The sequence below is a fragment of the Lemur catta genome, chromosome 8 (genome assembly GCF_020740605.2).
Source record: "Lemur catta isolate mLemCat1 chromosome 8, mLemCat1.pri, whole genome shotgun sequence".
Classification (NCBI taxonomy): domain Eukaryota; kingdom Metazoa; phylum Chordata; class Mammalia; order Primates; family Lemuridae; genus Lemur; species Lemur catta.
Genome location: NC_059135.1, coordinates 85589467 through 85608777, shown reverse-complemented (window position 1 = coordinate 85608777; position 19311 = coordinate 85589467). Strand labels below are relative to the sequence as shown.

At 47.5% G+C, this 19311-nt stretch overlaps 1 protein-coding gene across 1 annotated transcript in view; it reads right to left on the bottom strand.

Annotated features, from left to right (window-relative positions):
- Positions 1-508: 508 nt before the first annotated feature.
- The window catches only part of TMEM163 (transmembrane protein 163), a 223337-nt gene continuing 204534 nt past the window's right edge, over positions 509-19311 (bottom strand). The window contains exons 6-8 of the mRNA XM_045559143.1: positions 9183-9294; positions 2899-3040; positions 509-1542 (exon numbers count right to left, since the gene is read on the bottom strand). Coding sequence (XP_045415099.1) covers positions 1482-1542; positions 2899-3040; positions 9183-9294 — 315 coding nt within the window. The 3' untranslated portion in view covers positions 509-1481. The remainder of the gene's footprint in view (positions 1543-2898; positions 3041-9182; positions 9295-19311) is intronic.

The window sequence follows — 19311 nt, the reverse complement described above, 5'->3', positions numbered from 1 at the left end:
ACACTGAGTGCCTGAGTTTGGAGAAAAGCTACATTGTAACGCACCCCCCACCCCCACTGAGTTTCCTTGGTGTATCTTAGATACCAGTGAGAGAATGTGCAGGAAAGAAACGTACAGAAGCCTACACTGGGCAAACCCTGCTTGCTTCCGTGTAACATGTTAACATCCCATGGAATGCCGCTCGGAGTACTGTCAGGGGAAATCACACTGGACCAAGGGTCTATGACCTCAGAGAACAAACTGTCGCCTCTTCACCAACCCGGTGGGAGGTGGGAGATGGGGCTGGGTCCCGGCCTCCAGTCCCACAGAGCGAATGTGTGGTCGGTGGGGGTGGGCCTGGGCCACAGAGGCCACCAGGCCCATCTCGACAGCCCTTCAAGGGTCTCCACCCCATCCCCCCCAGGCACACACGACCTCCTTCAGCCACAGTGGAAAGCCTGCCCACGACGGGACTCCCATGTGTCGGTGCCGAACGGTGACAACAACTCTGAAAGATCACCTCCCTGTACCATACAAACAGGTAAAGGTCTTTATTGGTCAGACGCTGCTGCCTGGGCGAGCAGTGGTGTGAGAGGTACAGAATGTTGCGGGTTGGGGGGACGTGTCTACGGACTCTAAACCTAACGTTACATAAACCGAAAACGTTCTGTTCCTTACAGAGGAGTAAACCATCTCTCACAGACTGTAATGTATAGCATTACCACTTAACACAGCATATAGATATATGCATATACGGATAATTTATTACAAATAAACTGTAGTTTCACATCTCTCAAAAATGGACTGTTTTCACATGGATGTTCAGGTTCTGAATGTACGAGAAAGGGTCATGTGCTTATTTAGTTCGTCCATGCAAAGCTCATACAGGTACCACTAAGTACTTTAAAAAATAGAATGGTCTCCTTTTGAACAAATAAATTCATTTAGGATTAGTAAAACTGTATGAAACTAATGAGATACAGTGATAGGAATTAGGAAACCACATACTGATGGTTCTGGGTATGTAAAGGGGGAAGAGACAAAAGGGCACAGTCTTCCCTTAAAATCTGCCAGGAGAGAAGAGACTTTGGAACCAGGAGGTGGCAGGGCCACACGCAGTCCCGAGGAGGTGGGTCTGGTCAGTTGCTATCCATGTCAGGCTCAGAGCACCACGGAAGCCCTCCTGCCGAGCAAAGATGTAGCCTACCCAGGAGAACCATTTACTCCAGAAAATAGAAAATGTCAGTCCCAGCTGGAGAGGAGAAAGCGTGTCCCCTCCTAAGGGTGTTTGTCCTAACTGTTTGATGGTGGCAGTGGGGGAGGGGGACAGGGCAGATCTACCTGCGGGGCAGACCTCATCCGGTGACGATGAACTGTGTGAAAGAAAACTTCCAACAAAGAAACTGGATGTTCAGTTAAATATTGGCACCCTCAGCCCACGTGGAAACCTCTGGTCGTCTCAATGGTCTCACTCAGATGCGGAGCAGCCCCTGCTGGCCCCTTCACTCAAACATCTCGTAGTGACGCGTCTGCCTCACCCTGGGCACCATGTCGATGAGGAGTCTGCAAAGAGGAGGACAGACAAGGTCACCTGGACGCCAGGCCCTCCACAGCCCGGGGGCGTGAGAGCTTGGGCAGGCATGGAAGAAGTTGTCTGTATTTTGGGTTTTTTTCTGCATTAATTCACATACCATAAAATTCACCCTTTTAACATGTAAAAAGTTGAGTGGTTTTTAGCATATTCATGAATTCATGTAATCGTCCAACTATCTTAGTTCCAGAACATTTTTATCATCCCAAAAAGAAACCCCACACTACTGTAGCAGTCACTCCCTGTTCTCCCCCACCCCTCAACAACTAATAATCTACTCTCGGTCTCCGTGGTTTTGCCTACTGCAGATATTTCACATGAAAGGACTCATACAGTAGGTGGCCTTTTGCGACTAGCTGTTTTCACTTGATAAAACATTGAGGTTCACCCATGTTGTAGCAAGTGTTAGCACTTCATTCCTTTTTATGGCTGAGTAATAGTCCATTGCACGGATCCTACACAGTTATCCATGCATCGGTTAATAGACGGTTGGGTTGTTTCTACCTTTTGCCTGTTACGAATAACACGTACAAGTTTTTGGTTTGGCTGTTACATTTTCATTCCTCCGCAGCATATCCCAAGGAATGGAATTGCTGGGTCTAATGGTAACTCCATGTTTAATATTTTGGGGAACTTCCCAATTATTCAAAGTAGCAGCACCGTTGTGTATTCCTTCCAGCACTGGATTAGGACTCCAGTTCCTCCCCAACACTTGCAATCATCCCTCTGTTTGATTATAGCCATTTTAGCGGGAGACGGGAAGTATTTTAATATTGCAAAGCCCCGCAGCCCGTAGAAACGGCTCTCTCAAAGGCCAGCTCCAGCCTGGGTACTGAATCCAGAGTCAGCGAGGCCCACACGGCCCTTCTGTGAGAAGTTCTCTAAATCTGGGGGTGTAGCCTCTGCCCACACACTGCTGCTTGCCCCCCATGTGTGGCGGCGGGGGGGTTGCTTAACAAGTGAGGAAACCACATGAAGATGCTCTCGCCTGGGGCACCGTGCTGACCATTACAGAGAGGAAGGAGCGTGAATCTTCAGGACATGATGGGGGTTAAAGGGACCACCATTTAAGTGGCTCATAAAGACATCATACAAGGTAAAGGAGTTCCTTTGTGCCGTAACAGCCCTATACCACTTTTTAAAGTCCCTGCCTCACTTCTGTGCCAGCCACAGGAACACCTGTCCCCTGCTGGGTGTTTCTTCAGTCCCCCGACATAGGTCAGGCTCAGGAGGTGCACAGGTACAAGATTGTGACAGGTAGGGAAGGGGGCTGGGAAAGTGGCACTCCTGGCCACAGGGAAGGCAGAGCTGAAAGCGCAGGGACGTACTTGACCCCGTAGGCAAATATGGTGAGGCCGATAAGCACCCCGATGCTGCCGTCCAGGTACCAGACCGCCGCGTTGTGCTTGAACACTTCCGCGCTCAGCAGAATGGAGAAGCCCATCACGCCGCCCACGAGGGAGTTGAACCCTGCAGAAAGGGCAGAGAGAGTTTGGGTGGCAGTGCAAAGCCATCTCTCTCAGCCACCGAGAAAATGACCCACGTGCCAGGCGTGCCTCCACACTCCGAGCATGTACCGGAAGGAATGTTGCCCAGAGCTCTTCCACGAGTGACAGCCACCACCTGGATGCCTGTGTGCACATCCAGTCCGCTCAGCCGTCACCAGGGACCTCCCAGGATGGGGCCGTCACCCTGCACCAGTCTGCACTTGCTTTATTCCTCTTCCAAGCACTGGCGCCCGCGCGTGGTTTGCTGCTGGTCCCTACCCACCCCCTACTAGAACACAAACTTCCCGAGAGGCAGGGACACGGTTCCCTGTTGATGCCATGGTGCCCAGGGCCGTGCCTGCCACACAGCAGACATTCCCGTAGGGGGTGACTCGAATCTGTCGCATGTCTGCTGGGCCAACTGCCAAGCTGGGTGTTTCAGATGTGCTGTCACCGATAAACCTCCTCAGTGCCATGAAGGAAACTATTGTCATCATCCCATTTCACTGATAAGAAAACTAAGTAGAGTGATGTTAAATAAACTGCCTGAGGTTATCCAGATTGACAGGTGCTGGCTGGGACTCTGCTTACAGTAACCTAAGGGTTTTCCCTCCCTCCAGAGGGAGAGATGTGAGGTACGTTATTTGAAGTATTATGTGATGTATTAGCTACGTGGCTGGAGAAATGGTACTAAAACCAGCATTGGAGCTACCAGATACTGATCACCTCCTTCCCCACGTCCCCTCCGTAAGTGCCCCCAACTCACGTACCACACTTCCGTTTTGCCTGTGAGTTTGCAAAGGCCACGGGGAAAGGGAATGGCGTCTGGGGTCTCCCTGTGAAGGGAGGCACCAGGCTGTCCCCCACCTCAGCGTCACAGGGGCCCCGAGAGAAGCTCCAGGTCCCTGGTGCCCCGGCCTGTGCAGGGCCACCACCGCTGCAGCTCCAGGCCCCGCCTCCTTCTTGGGGCCACTGTACCTGTGTGCTCGGGCCGTGCTTTTGCTGAACTCAAGAGCCCTAATTCTGGCTACATGCAAGAAAACAGCTCAAAGCACCCGTATTTCTAGTAAGAGCAGGGAGAGGAAGACTGGGGGCAAGGACGGTCTGAGCAAAGCTCCGCAAGAGCCCTGCTCAGAGGACCCGAGGAGGGACGGCGGTGGGCTGCTCCCCAGTAATGGGAACCAGGTGAGCCAGGGGCCTGCAAGGGCGGCTCCAGGCCTGGCCTGTGCTGCTCTATACCTGCCACCTCAAAGGACTTGCTTCTTGCAACTCTTCTCCCTCTCTTGGGTCATTCCCCCAAGGAAAAACCTTCAAACTCCTTCCTGGACCCCACCCCAACCACGGCTCCCATCCGCTCCTGCCCCCCGCCAGGTGCCTGCCCAAGCCATCTCTGCACCCCCCATTCTGCTCAGGCTCCTCCTCCCCACGCACTCCCTGAGGTGTCTGTGACCCCATGATGCCACACGGGATGGTGACGGGCACCTATTCTACCAGGACTCACTTCTTCCATCCTCCTCCTGAGAACTCCCCTCCCCAGCCTCACGCTCCCCTGGAACTCTTCCCGCCTTCTGCTCTCCCTTGCCGGACCCCACTCTGTGTCCCTCTGGGGGGCCCTGGGCTCAGTCCTCTGCCCTGTCCCTGTCTACCCTCTTCTCCAATCCCACAAGCCAGTGTCTCCCACAGTCCCGTGCTCTCCCTCCGGTTCAGGTGCTCACGCAGCATCTCAGACGGAACACATGCACGACAGAAACCTTGGCTCCCGCCCCAAGCCCTCACCCGCAGCTGCCTTCTCCTGTATAAATGGTGCCACCCCCCACCCTGCTGCCTGGGCCAAAAACCCATCCAGTAACTCTTGCCAGTGGTCACCGCCACAACTCAGCCTCTCTTCCTCCCATGCCCCACTGCCCCGCCCAACAGCCAGAGACTCTCCATCAACAAATGTCCCTATTTCAAATGCCATCTGAACTCTTCACACCAGCTGACCTGAGGCCACAGCCCCCCCGGCCTCAAGCCCCCTCCTCCTGGTTGGTTGTGCTCCAGCCACACGTGACCCTGTGCCAGCCACCCTGCCCTCCCCGCAAGGCCACCGTCCACCTGGACCCCTCCCGCCTCGGGTCCCCCCACGCACGCAGCCCGACTTCTCTGCCCCAGAGTGCCCACTGCACTTCCCTCCACCCCTCCTGCCTAGTCCTCACTGCACCTCATTTCTCTCTGGAGCTTGCTATTTTTGCCATTTTTTAAAGCCATCTCTCTTGCTTACTAGAAACCTAAGCTTAAGGACAGGAACTCTGTCTCTTTCCTTGCTGCACTCAAAGTCCCAGAACAGGGCCTGGCACCCATCAGGGACACAGATGACTGTTGCATTAATGCATGAGTTAAACTTGGAGGAGGAGGAGGAGGAAGACAGGCTGGCACGCGGCCCCGCCTTAGCTCTGCTGTCCTGGGGGAGACAGCCACCCCCAGCCAGGCTCCCCTTGCTCTCCTGAGAAAAGGCAGCCCAGCTCAGGCCCTGGGAAAAGATGCAGCGAGAGCATAAGCTTCCCCAGACGGCCACCAGAGGTCAACGCAGCTCCACCATGTCACTGCTCTGCCTGCCCATGCCCCATCCCAGCCTGCAGTCCTGCAGCAGGTCCACCCCCGCACGCTCCCCACGGTGCACAGCCAATGGATTTGTGGCATGTTCACCTGTTCACCTGCATCAGCTAGGAGGGGACTCCTACCTGCTCTGCCTGGCTCACCTGTGATGACAGGGCCTGACTCAGTTCAGCTTCACTTCTAAGCGCACATAGGAGTGCACAGGGACTGGAGGACAATTCCATGGCTGCCCTGCACACCCCTCGGAATTCCAGAGCCTTCCCAGCCGCAGTCTTACCATGTCAGGGGCCCGCGCCCCCTACCCAGAGCAGCACGCGTCTCTGCCGGTCACTCACCTCTGGAGTCCGGTCCCCGCAGCTGAGACCGCAGAGCTGCTCCACAGAGTAAACTCTTATCCATTTAAGAACACACAACGGCACAAAGCAATGGCTGAGGCCATCTGGACTAGAGGCCGGCTTTACCAACTAGATCAGAATCTCTGTAATGAACCACAGTACTTCTATGCAGAATATTCTGATTAAAAAGTTTTTCATGTACTTGGAAAATCCTCGCAGGCTGTGGGTATTTTAGAGTTGGATGTGAGCGAGAGAATGGGCCCGCATTTCAGAGGGGGTGGCTGTGGGTGGGACAGCCCCCTGGCCCTGGTTCAGCACCTGCCCCCAGGTGCCCTCTCACCACCTTCCTCTGTCTGATTTGCAGTGTTAATTTGTTGTACAAAGTCATTCTACCTGAAATCATACAAAGCAAGCTTCAGCCTAGTCGAGCAATAAACACATGTTGACTAAATAACCAAAGCAACAAAACCAGACGAGACAAGGGCATGGAGTGGGGAAGTCTGGATTACCCACAGTCCCCGCCACCCATGGCCTGCTGCCCCCTTCCCCTGCGATCTGCTTCATGGCTGAGGACACACCCCAGCAGCAAAGGTGAGCCAGAGACCGCCTGGCCCAGTTCACACACAGCCCTGGCTCAGGAACGTCCCCCAGCCCTCCCCACGGGAGGAGCAGTGTGCCCAACTCGCTTCCTTCCTGCAGAGAAGGTGCTGGCTCTGCTCCAGACAGGCTGGCAGCCACAGGGACACACTCCAGAGCCCCATCCTGCCCCGCCCACCTTCCAAAGTGAGGAAAGAACAGAGAGAGGATAATTAGATTGTTCCCTAGTTCTGCTAATCAATGAATGAGTAAAGCCCAGATCCCAGACGATACAATTAGCAGGAGGCTGCAATTACTGCCGAATATTTTGCTGCCAACACCTCCAAGAAGGGATTGCAGAGCACACCAAGCACAGGGTAACAGGCTGGGGGAAGTGGTGCTGCCTCTGCTCTCTGGAACAGCACACTCTCTCTGGCCCTCTCCGCAAACCCGCAGGGCAGAGTCAGTCCCAGCTGCCCAGGGAGAAAGGCAGCATCTTGCAAGGCAAGAAACAAATAGCAGGCCCTGCCGGAAGGGGTCACTTGAGGGAGGACTCTGAGGGCTCTGGGTCACACAGCATGCAGCAGTGCTGGACACAGCAGGGTCCTCCCACCCTTCAGTGACACTGTGCCCAGCCTCATTGTGCACACAGGGACTGGGGCCCCACCTCAATCCCCTGGAACCAGAATCTTCAGGGGTGAGCCCCAGAAATCTGGGTTTTTAACACACACCCCAAGCAATTTTGGTGTTGCCAGCCTGCTGGTGGTCAACTGACTAGCGTCTAGGGTCCCTCGTTTTGCAGCCAGGATGTCAGGTTGTGTAATCCCCGACTTCTTCAGGCCTGTTCAGATGAACACCCCACCCACATCCCGTGCACACAAGTGACGCCCTGCCCCAGGCAGCCATGGTTAAAAAGCTGGAGGCCTTCCCGGAGACACCGTAGCTGGCTCAGGAGTGGGGAGTGGCCGGGCACAGACACTAGTGGCTCCTGGTCAAGGACGGCCAGCCCACGCATCAGGGGCTGCAGACCTGCCTCCACCCCCAGACATGCCCGCTTATCTGCCAGCAGTTCTGCCTGCCTCTGCAGATAGAGTCTCTCGGCCCTGAGCTCAGTCCCAGGGTAGAAGCATCACTTTGACATCCTGTCCCCCGCCACACTGTGCAAAGTCCAGCTCCATGCCTAGCAGGCCTCGGCATGGGAGGAGACAAGGAGCCTACACGCTGTCACCGTGCTCTGACACCTGGGTGTTCACACATTCCACATATGAAAGAACCTTGAGCGTCGGGGATAGGGGAGTGTTTCTTCTCTTGAAAAAAGAATCCAACTATTTCTGCTCTGTTTCATGCAAATGTGCCCACCCACCCACGAGCTTTTAACCTATGACCACCCCCCACTTTACTGCAGACCCCCTGGACTCTGCACATGCTCAGGAATGAGTAAAAATAAAATGGCCAGGTGGCGCTGTTTGTCAAGTGTCTTCATTATAGGTCAATGCCAGTTTGGGGCCTGAAACACACTTTCCCTATGAAAGAGCTCAGGAAATTTCACCCCAAAATATGATTCCTTGATATAGAGTATTTTGAATTAAAGTTACTTAGAGATCAAGAGGTGTTGGAAGGGGTTTTTCCCTCTATCTACATAAAGCTAGACCCATCAAAAGAACAATCACTTCCCTTCCCCTCCCTGTTATCTCAATATATTACAGGAAAGAAGATCAAGAATGCAACAGGCCTGGCCCAAATCTAAATATAGTACCTGCCTCTCAGGTTTAGTTTCCAAAAAGAATCATAAGTCAATCTATTTCCCCCCATCCATTCATTCTCTCAAATATCTTTTCATCCTCCCTTGTAACCATTTATGGCCCCTAAACAGAACTACCTATATTCCTCATCTCCTCCTTCCCCTTATATATCTTCTAAAATGAGGACCCCATTAGGATACAGGGTGATCACTCTGTGATTCTCCCCATGTGCACGGTAAATAAATCTCTTTCTCTTATTAATCTGCCTTATTGTGAGCTGATCTTTGGGGGAAGTTCCCCCTCACCCCCATACCTGCATGCCATACCCTTCTGTCACCCCAAAGCCCGCACAAGAAGCTCCTCTGGACCCCCAGGGCCACGCATGGACTTTCCTAGCTGGCTGGGACTGTAAGCAGAGGACACACAGGATGGTTTCCCCAGTGCGGGCACCTGGTAGTTGCAACCTGAACTCCCAGGTGAGCATCTACTAACCGGAGGGAAAAACAAGCATGGATAATTCACAAAGGATACATTTATAGACTCCAGAAAAGGCATTTACTTGTTCTGCAATGCACATAAAACCCAAGACTCCAGGAAGCCCCTTGTGCTTCATGATTAAGAGGCTGGGGAGCCCCAACCTCCCCATTAGTAGGTCAGGGTAGAGATATTCACGGAGAGTGTATTAAATTCCCGGGGCACATGACATCTGCCCTGATATGGAAGCCCTGAGAATCATTGAACAGGAGGAGGGGTTGGTGAGGATAGATTCCAAACTACTGAGTTCTCCTGCAAGACAAGCAGTTAAAAGTGACCCAAACAGCACCTTCCCTCGCTGTGAGCTCAGCCCCCTGAGATCAGGCACACTGGCCTTACTCACCATCTGTTATGAGCGCTCTGCTGGTCAGAACCTTCCCCAGCATGAACTTCAACACGGCCAGGATGCTGCAAAGAATCCCACTTAAAATGGAGACACTGAACAGGAAATCATCCTAGAAGAGAAAGTTCCAGATTTCAACAGTTCACCTCCTGCTACAGCAGATCATCTGCAAACCACTTGCCTTAAAGATCAGCTTCATTCCAAGTACAAATAAAACCAGTCGGGTACGTTGCCACTAGGTGGGGGTGTGCTGCACGCTTACATACCTCAGTTACGTGTGTCACTGGGAATTAGAAAAATTGCACAAAAACAGATAATCTCGATTTATATTCATCTGGAAAACCATCATGCATTTCTTTTCCTGTAGGAGATTCACCTTCCCAATATTCTACTAAAATGAGTGGCAACCATTCATCAACGACACAGTTGGTCAGAATGCTAAGAACAGTGTCTTCTAAACAGAGTTTTCCACAAATAATTCACAAAGCAGCTGATTGAGAATTTTGGAACATATACGTACACCACTGGCCTAAAAACTCCTCAGCACAGAGCCAACTGAATTTGCTGTGGGGTCAACGATGGCCGGAGCTACTTACACCCATTTTTTTTTTTTTCTTAAATTCACACAAGGCAAATGAGAGGTCAAATACACCCTTCGGGGTAAGGAAAAAGGCATCTAAAAATATAGTCTGCTATTGACGTTATCTTAACACTTCTTACGAGTTGTTACCTTACCTTTGCAAGCAAAGAGTGAGTCACATATGCAAAAGCCCTATCTCCTGACATCACGGCCCATCCGGCTCTGCTGCTTCCGGCTCCCATGTGTCACTCCATGCCACTCAGCCGCCAGACTTTGCAACGTTAAAATGCAACTGCCAGCAGGAATCTGATACAGCGTCATATATACGCAAAGAAACAGGATTCTCCTTCAGCATTTTATTAATCCAATTCATTAACCTCACGGCAGAACCTAGGAGGACAGCCTGTTTGCCTGAGCCCGACACTGAGCAAAGCCATTTGAAAAATCACCCTGCTGGAAACAGGATATCTGTAGAGTATCGAAGCGTCTCCCCCAAATACTGATCAACGGCAGTGGTGGTTCTAACAACACGTCCACAAATGCTTTGCTACTCTTTCCTCCAAGAGGTGGAGATTAATCCCGCTCCCCATCCGCTGCCCTTCAGTATGGGCTGGACTTGGTGACTCAGATCTAACAAATACAATACAGAAAGGGAAACATCGTAATTGCACAGTGGAGAAACCCAGTAGACACCACCTTAGCCAAGTGGTCAAGGTTAACAGTACCTCTGATAAGTTGTGCTGGCATCATGTGCCCCCTGATATAATGTGACAAGAAGGGCCTTCACCTCCCTGGTATTCTACCCCCAAATCCATAACCTCAGCTTACCTGTGAAAATAACATCAAACAAACCCAAACTGAGGGGCAGTCTGCAAAATACCTGACCACTAACTCCTCACATGTCAAGGTCATGAGAGACAAGAATGACCGTGAAACTGTCACAGACTGGAGACTAAGAAGATGTGACAACTAAATGCAACATGGTGTCCCAGACTGGATCCTGGAACAGAGAAAGGTCATCAGTGGAAAATCCGAGGCAATCAGAGGAGAGTCTATAGTTTTGTTAGCAGTGCTGTGATCTCATGGCGTCCGGCTGAGCCATGCGGTCACGCTGGTGAGGGGAGGGCACCCGCTGGATCCCCTCCTTCTGCTTCTCCACGTCCTGAGCCAGGCGTGTGTACAGCTCCTTCTGCAGGTCACCCGTGTCTTGGTCAGAGGCAGGTTCAGGCCGTCCTCATCCTTGCCCTCCACTCCACGCCCAGGTTTCCTGCTGCCTGCCCTGCCGGCCCAACGCCAGACTCCAAGGCAATAGCCTGACAAGGATGTCTTCACCAGCAACCACTGTCGTGTGAGGTCCCACCTCTGCCATGAACCCCTTATTCTGTATCACAGCAGCCTGCTCCTCTGCTTGAACCCTGACATACGATTCACAGGCGTGCGTCACAGGGCTTAAACAGTGCCCAGCACGGAGTGAATGCCACACAAGTATTTGAAAGCTCAGTTTTGTAAATGTGGAAAAGCCAATATGCAAAAGGCAGGTTTTTCATGTATGTGGATTACTTCTAATGACCACCCTCTGCTCCCTAGACCAGCTCTGAAAAAACAACTGCTGTCCCCTGTGGGAGAACAGAGACTGTGGCCACCTTGGAGTCTCACCCAGAGTGCAGGGGATGGCTCGACGCTGTTGAGCTGATCTGCCTCCAAATAAAATGAAGCCTGCAGAAGAACCAGCGAGGGCCTGGGCTGGCACAGACCTGCCAAGGCCCCTCCCTCCAAACCAGCTTTCAAGGTCCTAGAAGCCCTGTGATTTCCCCACTCAGAGCCTGGCCAGCTCCCCTGGGGTCAAGCACGCCTCTCTCCACTAGGTTCTCCACGTGCCACATCAACCGTCAGCATGAGCATGACGTCACAGAGATGTAGTCATCAGCCTGCTCAGGGCATCAGCCCCTGTTATGGACTAGATGTCCGGGTTCTCCCCAAATCCATATGTTGAAGCTCTACCCTCAACACGATGGTATTTGGAGATGGAGCCTTTGGAAGATACTTAGGGTCAGATTATGCAGGGGGTGTCATAATGAGACTAGTGCCCTTGTAAGAAGAAAACAGAAGACCTCTGTCTTTCTTCCCCTCCACCCCCCACTAACATGAACCAAGGCGAGGCCACGTGAGGACACAGGGAGAAGGTGGCCATCTGTAACTCAAGGAAAGATGCCTCACCAGACACTGACTCTGCTGGCACCTTGATCTTGAACTTTCAGTCTCCAGAACTGTGAGGAACAAATTCCTGTTGTTTAAGCCATCCAGGCATCTGTCTCTGGCAGCCCAAGCTAAGACAGCCTCCAAGTGTAATCACAGAAGTAGTTTCTGGGAGGACTCCTTCTCGAGAGTCAGGAAGCCAGAGCAGACATGGCTTATGATGAGAAACTGCAACTCCTGTAGGTAGGCACCACTGATGACAACCTTCAGTGCGGCCACACCTGTCATCTCACTTAGTTCTCAGACCCGTGTTGAGCGGGCATCTGACAGACGCAGAAACAGATGCAGAGAGGCTAAATGACTTGCCCAGAGTCACTCTGCTAGTGGAAGGACCTGGAATTGTTCCCAGTTGTAAACTGTACCAAGATACCTCATCTATGGCCTTGTAATCATCTCTCATGTCCCTAAACCATGGACTCCATGAAAACAGAGACAGACATTACCTTGCTAGGTGGTCTGTTCCTACTCTTACCAGCGCTGGGTCTCTACTTTCTCACAGTTGGATCTTCATTGAATGATAAAAAATTCAGACAAAAATATTTAAGGAAATTAGCCACTCATTCAGAGCCAAGGATAAATGTTCATTAAAGGTAAACTCTACATACATGATGTCCATGCTGGCAAGCTCCTTCAAGACCTTGTAGTGGTGAAGGCCCTTTATAACCATCTCAAAAGCCACAGAAGTTTGATATACTTGGTGATATAAAAATTAAAACATATGCAGGGGAAAGGTCATATTCAAATACAAACTAGGACAAACATCACAAAGGGTTAATCTCATTATTATATAAAGGGCTTGTAGAAAGCTACAAGAAAAAGACCAAGAAATGATAGAAAATGGATAAAAGGCAAAAGACAGTTAAAAATAAAATGATTTTTAAGCATATGAAAGAAGCTCACACTCACTCATAAAAGAAATGAAAACCAAAACTACAGTAAGATCTTTTTACCTAACCTAAAGTATTACAAAGCTGTGAGAAAACAGGCCTGTGAGAAAACATACAAATCTGGTGGCAATGAAAAGTGGTCCAATCTGTATGCAGAGCAATTTGGCAATTTCTCTGAAAAGTACAAATCTACCCTTTGAGCAAGCCATCCACTTACGTAAACTTATCTTACTGCTATACCTGTACATGTATGAAAATGATGCTACATACAGGAATATTCACTGACAAATCCAAAATTAAAGATAAAGATTATAACACTTCTCTCTGGATAATTAATAGAACAAATTTATACAAAATCAGTAAGCATACGGAGCACCTCAAAACACTATCAACCAACTTGGCCTGATATTTCTAAAACATCTAGCCTATAAGGGTGGGACACATATTCTTTTTAAGTGCACATGGGATATTCATCAATGTAGACCACATTCTATGCCATTAAAGAGATCTCAACCAATAAAAGAATTGAAATCATACCAAGTATGTTCTTTGACAACAATGGAATTACACTAGAAATCAGAAACAGAATGACAATGATTCCACATATTTGGAAATTAACACAGCACACTCCTTAAAAGCTCATGATTCAAAGAAGAAATCACTAGGGAAATTAGAAAATATTCTGAACTGAAAGAAAATGAAAAAACAGTATATTGAAATTAGTGGTATGCAGCAAAAGTAGTGTTTAGAGGGAAATTTATAGTAAATGATTTATAAGAAAATATTTAAAAGGCCTAAAATCGATGATTTAAAACTTCCCTTTTAAGAAAGAATTAAGAGAAAATCAAATTAATCCCAAAGTAAGGAAAAGGAAAGAAAGAATAAATGTATGAACAGAAATCAATGAAAATGGATAAACAATAGAGAAAAGATCTTTATAAAGATCAATAACATTAGATAAACCTCTAAGACTTATCTAGAAAAAAAAGACACAAGTTAACAATATCAGGAAGGAGAGAAGACATGTCACTACAGACCTAAGAGGATCTATTAAGAGGATAATAAGGAAATAATGTAACCAACTTTATGCCAATAAATTTGACAATTTAGAAGAAATGGACAAATAAATCAAAGCTTATTCAAGAAGACATGGATAACCTGAAGAGCCCTGTACCAATTAAGGATACTGAATTTGTAGTTAAAACTCTTCTCACAAAATTTCAGGTCCCGATGGCTTTACTGGTGAATTCTACCAAACCTTTAATCATTTAAGGAATAATACCAATTCTAAAACAAACTCTTCCAGAATACGAATGAAGAAGATACAATTCCCAATTCATTTCTGAGGCCAGCATTACCATGACACTAAAACCAAAGCATTGCAAGAAAAACTACAGACCAATAGCTCTCATGAACTCAGACCTGAAGTCCTTAACAAAGTACTAACAAAACAAATCTCGTAATATGTAAAAAGGGTTATAGAACATGACCAAGTAGGGTTTGTCCTGGCAAAACAACACTGATTAAACATTGAAATATCAATCAAAGCATGCCTCATATTAACAGACCAAAAAGAAAACCCATGTAATCATCTCAATAGAGGCAAAAAAAAAATATTTGACACAATTCATTACCCATTCATGGAGAAGGAAAGGAGGAAGGAAAACAACTCTTGGCAAACTAGAAATAGAAAGGAACTTTCATGGAGAAGGAAAGGAGGAAGGAAAACAACTCTTGGCAAACTAGAAATAGAAAGGAACTTCCTCAATCTGATAAATAGTATCTAGGAAAAACCTATTGCTAATAACAATGGTGAAAAATGAGTGTTATTCCTCTTAAGATCAGGAAAAAGACAAGGTTTTCGTTACCTCTGTTCAACACTGAATAGGCGGGACTAATCAATAGATAGGAAAGAAAGAGGCAAAACTATTTTTATTTGCAGACTACATGATTTTGTATTTAGAAAATCCTCAGTAATTTACCATACACACATACAAAACCCTACTTACTAGAACTATATGTTAGTTTAGTAAGATTATAGGATATAAGGTCAATAAGTAATAATCAATTGTATTTCTGTACACTAGCTAGAAATAATGGAGTTTTTGAAAATACTGTTTAAAATCACATAAAAATATATAAAATCCTCAGGGATAAATTTAACAAAATATATACAAGACCTATACATTGAAAACTACGAAATATTACTGAGATAAATTAAAGAAGGTTTAAATACATGGAAAGATATACTGCGTTCAATGTTATTAAAATATTGGTTTTCCCCAAATTGATCTGGATACAAAAGCCCTCCTACCCCAAACCCCAGCAGGCCTTTTTAAAAAATAAGTAAATAAATAAATAAAAGTAGACAAGTAGACTTTAGAATGGAAATGGAAAGGACTTATAATAGGCAAAGCAATTTTGAAAAACAAAAAGGAACAAAGTTTGAAGGCTTACACTAGGCCTAATTTCAGAATTTGTTAAAGCTACCACAATCAAGACACATAATATTGCCATAAGGACAGACAGACAGACAGATCAACAGGACAAAATAAAGTCCAGCAATAGACCCACTCATACATACAGTCATTTAATTTTTGACAAGCACAAAAGTAGTCCAATGAAGAATGTCAACTCTTTACAACTAACAGTGCTGGAACAAGTGGGTATGTGTATGGAAAGAAATAAATCCTGATCCTTGTCTCATGCTAAACAGAAAATTTGAGATGGATTGCAGATCTCAAACTAAGAGCTGAAACTATAAAACTCTAGGTTATTTATGAGCTTGGGTTAAGCAAAGATTTCTTCATACAAAAAACAAGCAAGCACTAACAATTAAAAAATTGGAATTTATCAAAATTAAAAATTTTTGCTCCTTGAAAGACTATTAAGAAAATGAAGGTGAGCTACAGACCAGAAAAAAAAAAATTATTTTTTATTTTAGAGACAAGATCTCACTCTGTCACCCAGACTGGAGTGCAGTGATGTGATCATAACTCACTGCAGCCTGGAACTCCTGCCCAAAAGTGATCCTCCCACCTTAGCCTCCTGAGTAGCTGGGACTACAGGTGTGCACCACCATTTTTTTTTTTTTTTTTTTTTTTTTACTTTTTGTAGAGATGAAGTCTCACTCTGTTGTCCAGGCTGGTCTTGAACTCCTGGCCTCAAGCATTCCTCCCACCTTGGCCTTCCAAAGTGCTGGGATTACAGGCATGAGCCACAGCACCTGACCATGCAAAACAGATCTGATAAAGGACTTATATCCAGAATATATTAAGAATTTCTACAATACATTAAGAAGAAAATGGAGGACTCAGTTTAAAGGAGAGGGGTCAAAAGCTTTGAACAGATGCTTTACCAGAGAAGATACACGAATTGCAAATAAGCATGTGGAAAGATAATCAACATCATTATTAAACAGGGAAATGTAAATCAAAACCACTATGAGTTACCACTACAAACCCATCAGAATCACTAAAATCGAAAAGACAGATCATCCCCAGTGCGGTGAGAATGTGGAGTAACTAGAACTCTCACATACTGTTCGTGGGAATGTAACTTGGTACAGTCACTTTGCCAAAGAGATTGGCCATTTCTTATGAAATTAAATATAGACTTATCATAGGACTCAGCAATTCTACTCCTTGGTGTTTATCCAAGAGAAATGAAAGCATGCATCCACACAAAGACTTGCACACCAATGTTCTCAGTTGCTAATTTCATAATAGACAAAAACTGGAAATCACCTAACTGGTGAATGCATAAACAAATTGTCATTTACCCATATAATGGAATATTACTCAGCAATTAAAAAGAATGAACTACAGATACATTCAGCAAGAACGGGGCTGCATTTCAGAAACATTATGAGACGTGAAAGACGACAGACACAAGAAACTAAATACTGTATGATTTCATTTACAGATCATTCTAGAAAAGGAAAACCATAGTGGCAGAAAGCAGATCAGCTGGGGAGAGGAGGTAACTAACTATACAAGGGCATGAAGGAACTTTGGAGGATGATGGGAACATTCTGTATCTCCATTGTGGTGGTAGTTCTGTGACAGTAAGTATCTGTCAAAACCCACCAAACTGAACACTTACAGGATGAATTTTATTGTGTGTATGTTATATCTCAATAAAATTAATTTTTTAAACAATTTATCTCAGGGCCTCCTAGGTAACAATTACTAACATTTTCATAATCCAGCCTATGCACATTATCATTAGGTACGTGATGTTCATTACCATCATGTGAGGCAGAGGACACAGATCAAACTACAACCACTGCAAGGACTAAACCAGAGGCTGAGAGGTCAGTGGCATAACAAGGACCCAGACAGACTAGCTTCAAGTCTCAAGAACTTCCCATGGATGTATTTCCACGGTCTGGGTGGGTAAACATTCCTTTTTCTAGACTCATTTCAAGTGTTTTCTTCTCCGTCTACCATTTCCTGACAGCTCATCCTCTGAGAAGTGCCTGCACTAGAGCCTGTCCCCCCGGGTCCTGGGACACGCCCGTGCCCTTGTTTTCCCCAAGCTCCCTGAGCGGGCTCCTTTCTCATCTGCTCTGTATCCATCTCCATTGCATTAAAAAAAGTTGGGGATATGAACTACCACACTGCACAGAAGGGATGTCAAAACCACAGTAAATGAAGGCTTTTACCAGCAGTTTTATGGAAGATACGGAAATGTTTATTCATACAGCAATTTGTCATCTTGACCCTTGTCTTAGTCTGTTGGAGCTGCTATAACAACAAATTGCCATAAACAATGTAGCTTTTCAACAACACAAATTAATTTTCAGTTCTGAAGGCTGGAACTCTAAGATGAAGATACCAGCAGACTCCGTGTCTGGTGAGGACCCGTTTCCTGGAGCATAGACGGCACCTTCTTCCTGTTTCCTCACAAGGTGGGAGGGATGAGGGAGCTCTCTGGGGTCTCTTTTATAAAGAGCACTAATCCCATTCACGAGGGCTCCACCCTCATGACCCCATCACCTCCCAAAGGCCCCACCTCCTAATACCATCGCCTTGGGGGTTAGGATTTCAACACATACATTTTGAGGGGACACAAACATTTAGACCATAGCAAGCCTCAATAAATGTCAGGGGCATAAGGTTAAAATGCTAACTCAGTAAAGACCTTCCTAGGGTAGCAGGGGCAGGGACAGGAGATCTAATGATCAACCTGGACACTGGAATGTGCGCTAGGATGGGAAGAAACACTGCCCCAGGGACAGTCTTCTGGGGCATCAGCGGCTGCCTGGCCTTTGCAGGGAAGGAGTCATCGGTGAGGGTGAGGCTGAACTGGCAGGAAAGCCACAAGGGTCCTGGGTTGAGCAGACCCTCAAGGCCTTGCTCATGCTCCAAGACACCAGACATGAGCTGGGTTTGAACATACCCTTCTCACCCCCGTGAGTGGGAGTGAGGGCAGACAAGGCCGGCCTGCAACAGCCCCCCCTGACCATGACCAGGGCTGCTGAGCTCCTCCCTGGGCAACAGCCCACAGTCCCTGCTAGAGACAATGTTTGTGTCTTTCCAAAATCCGTATGTTGAAATCCCAATCAACACATGCTGGAATGAGGAGCTGAGCCCTTTGGGAGGTGATTAGGTCATGAGAGCATAATCCTCATGAGTGGGATAGTGCCTTCTTTGTAAAAAGACCTCAAAGGACTTCCTTGGCTCTTCCCCCATGTGAGGACACAGTGAGAAGATGCCATCTATGAACCACAAAGAGAGCTATCTCCAGACACGAAATCAAATCTGCCAGCATCTTTTTTTTTTTTTTTTTTTTTTTGAGACAGGGTCTTGCTCTGTCACCCAGGCTAGAGTGCAGTGGCATCATCACAGCTCACTGCAACCTCAGACTCCTGGGCTCAAGCAATCCTCCTGCCTCAGCCTCCCAAATAGCTGGGACTACAGGCATGCATCACCACATCTGGCTAATTTTTTTTCTATTTTTAGTAGAGATGAGGTCTCTCTCAGGCTGGTTTTGAACTCCTGAGCTCAAGTGGTCCTCCTGCCTTGGCCTCCCAGAGTGGTAGGATTACAGGTGTGAGCCACCGAGCCCAGCCTCGGCCAGCATTTTGATCTTGGACTTTGCAGCCTCCAGAACCGTGAGAAATAAATTTCTGTTGTTTATAAGGCACCCAGTCCATGGTATTCTGTTCCAGCTGTCTGAATGATCTGTTCCAGCAGTCTGAATGAACTAAGATAGTCCGGCACCCCAAACTGCAGGGCAGCTTAGAAAATGCCACCTCAGCCTGCTCCTGAGATGCCCCCTACAGTCTAGACTGCATGTGACAAAAGCCAGTGGTCAGTATATCTGAGTGGAGTGTCCTTTCCAAGAGCTAGTAATGCTCAAACTTTAATTTTCCAACTTCATTGGTCCCAAGGTGTCAAAA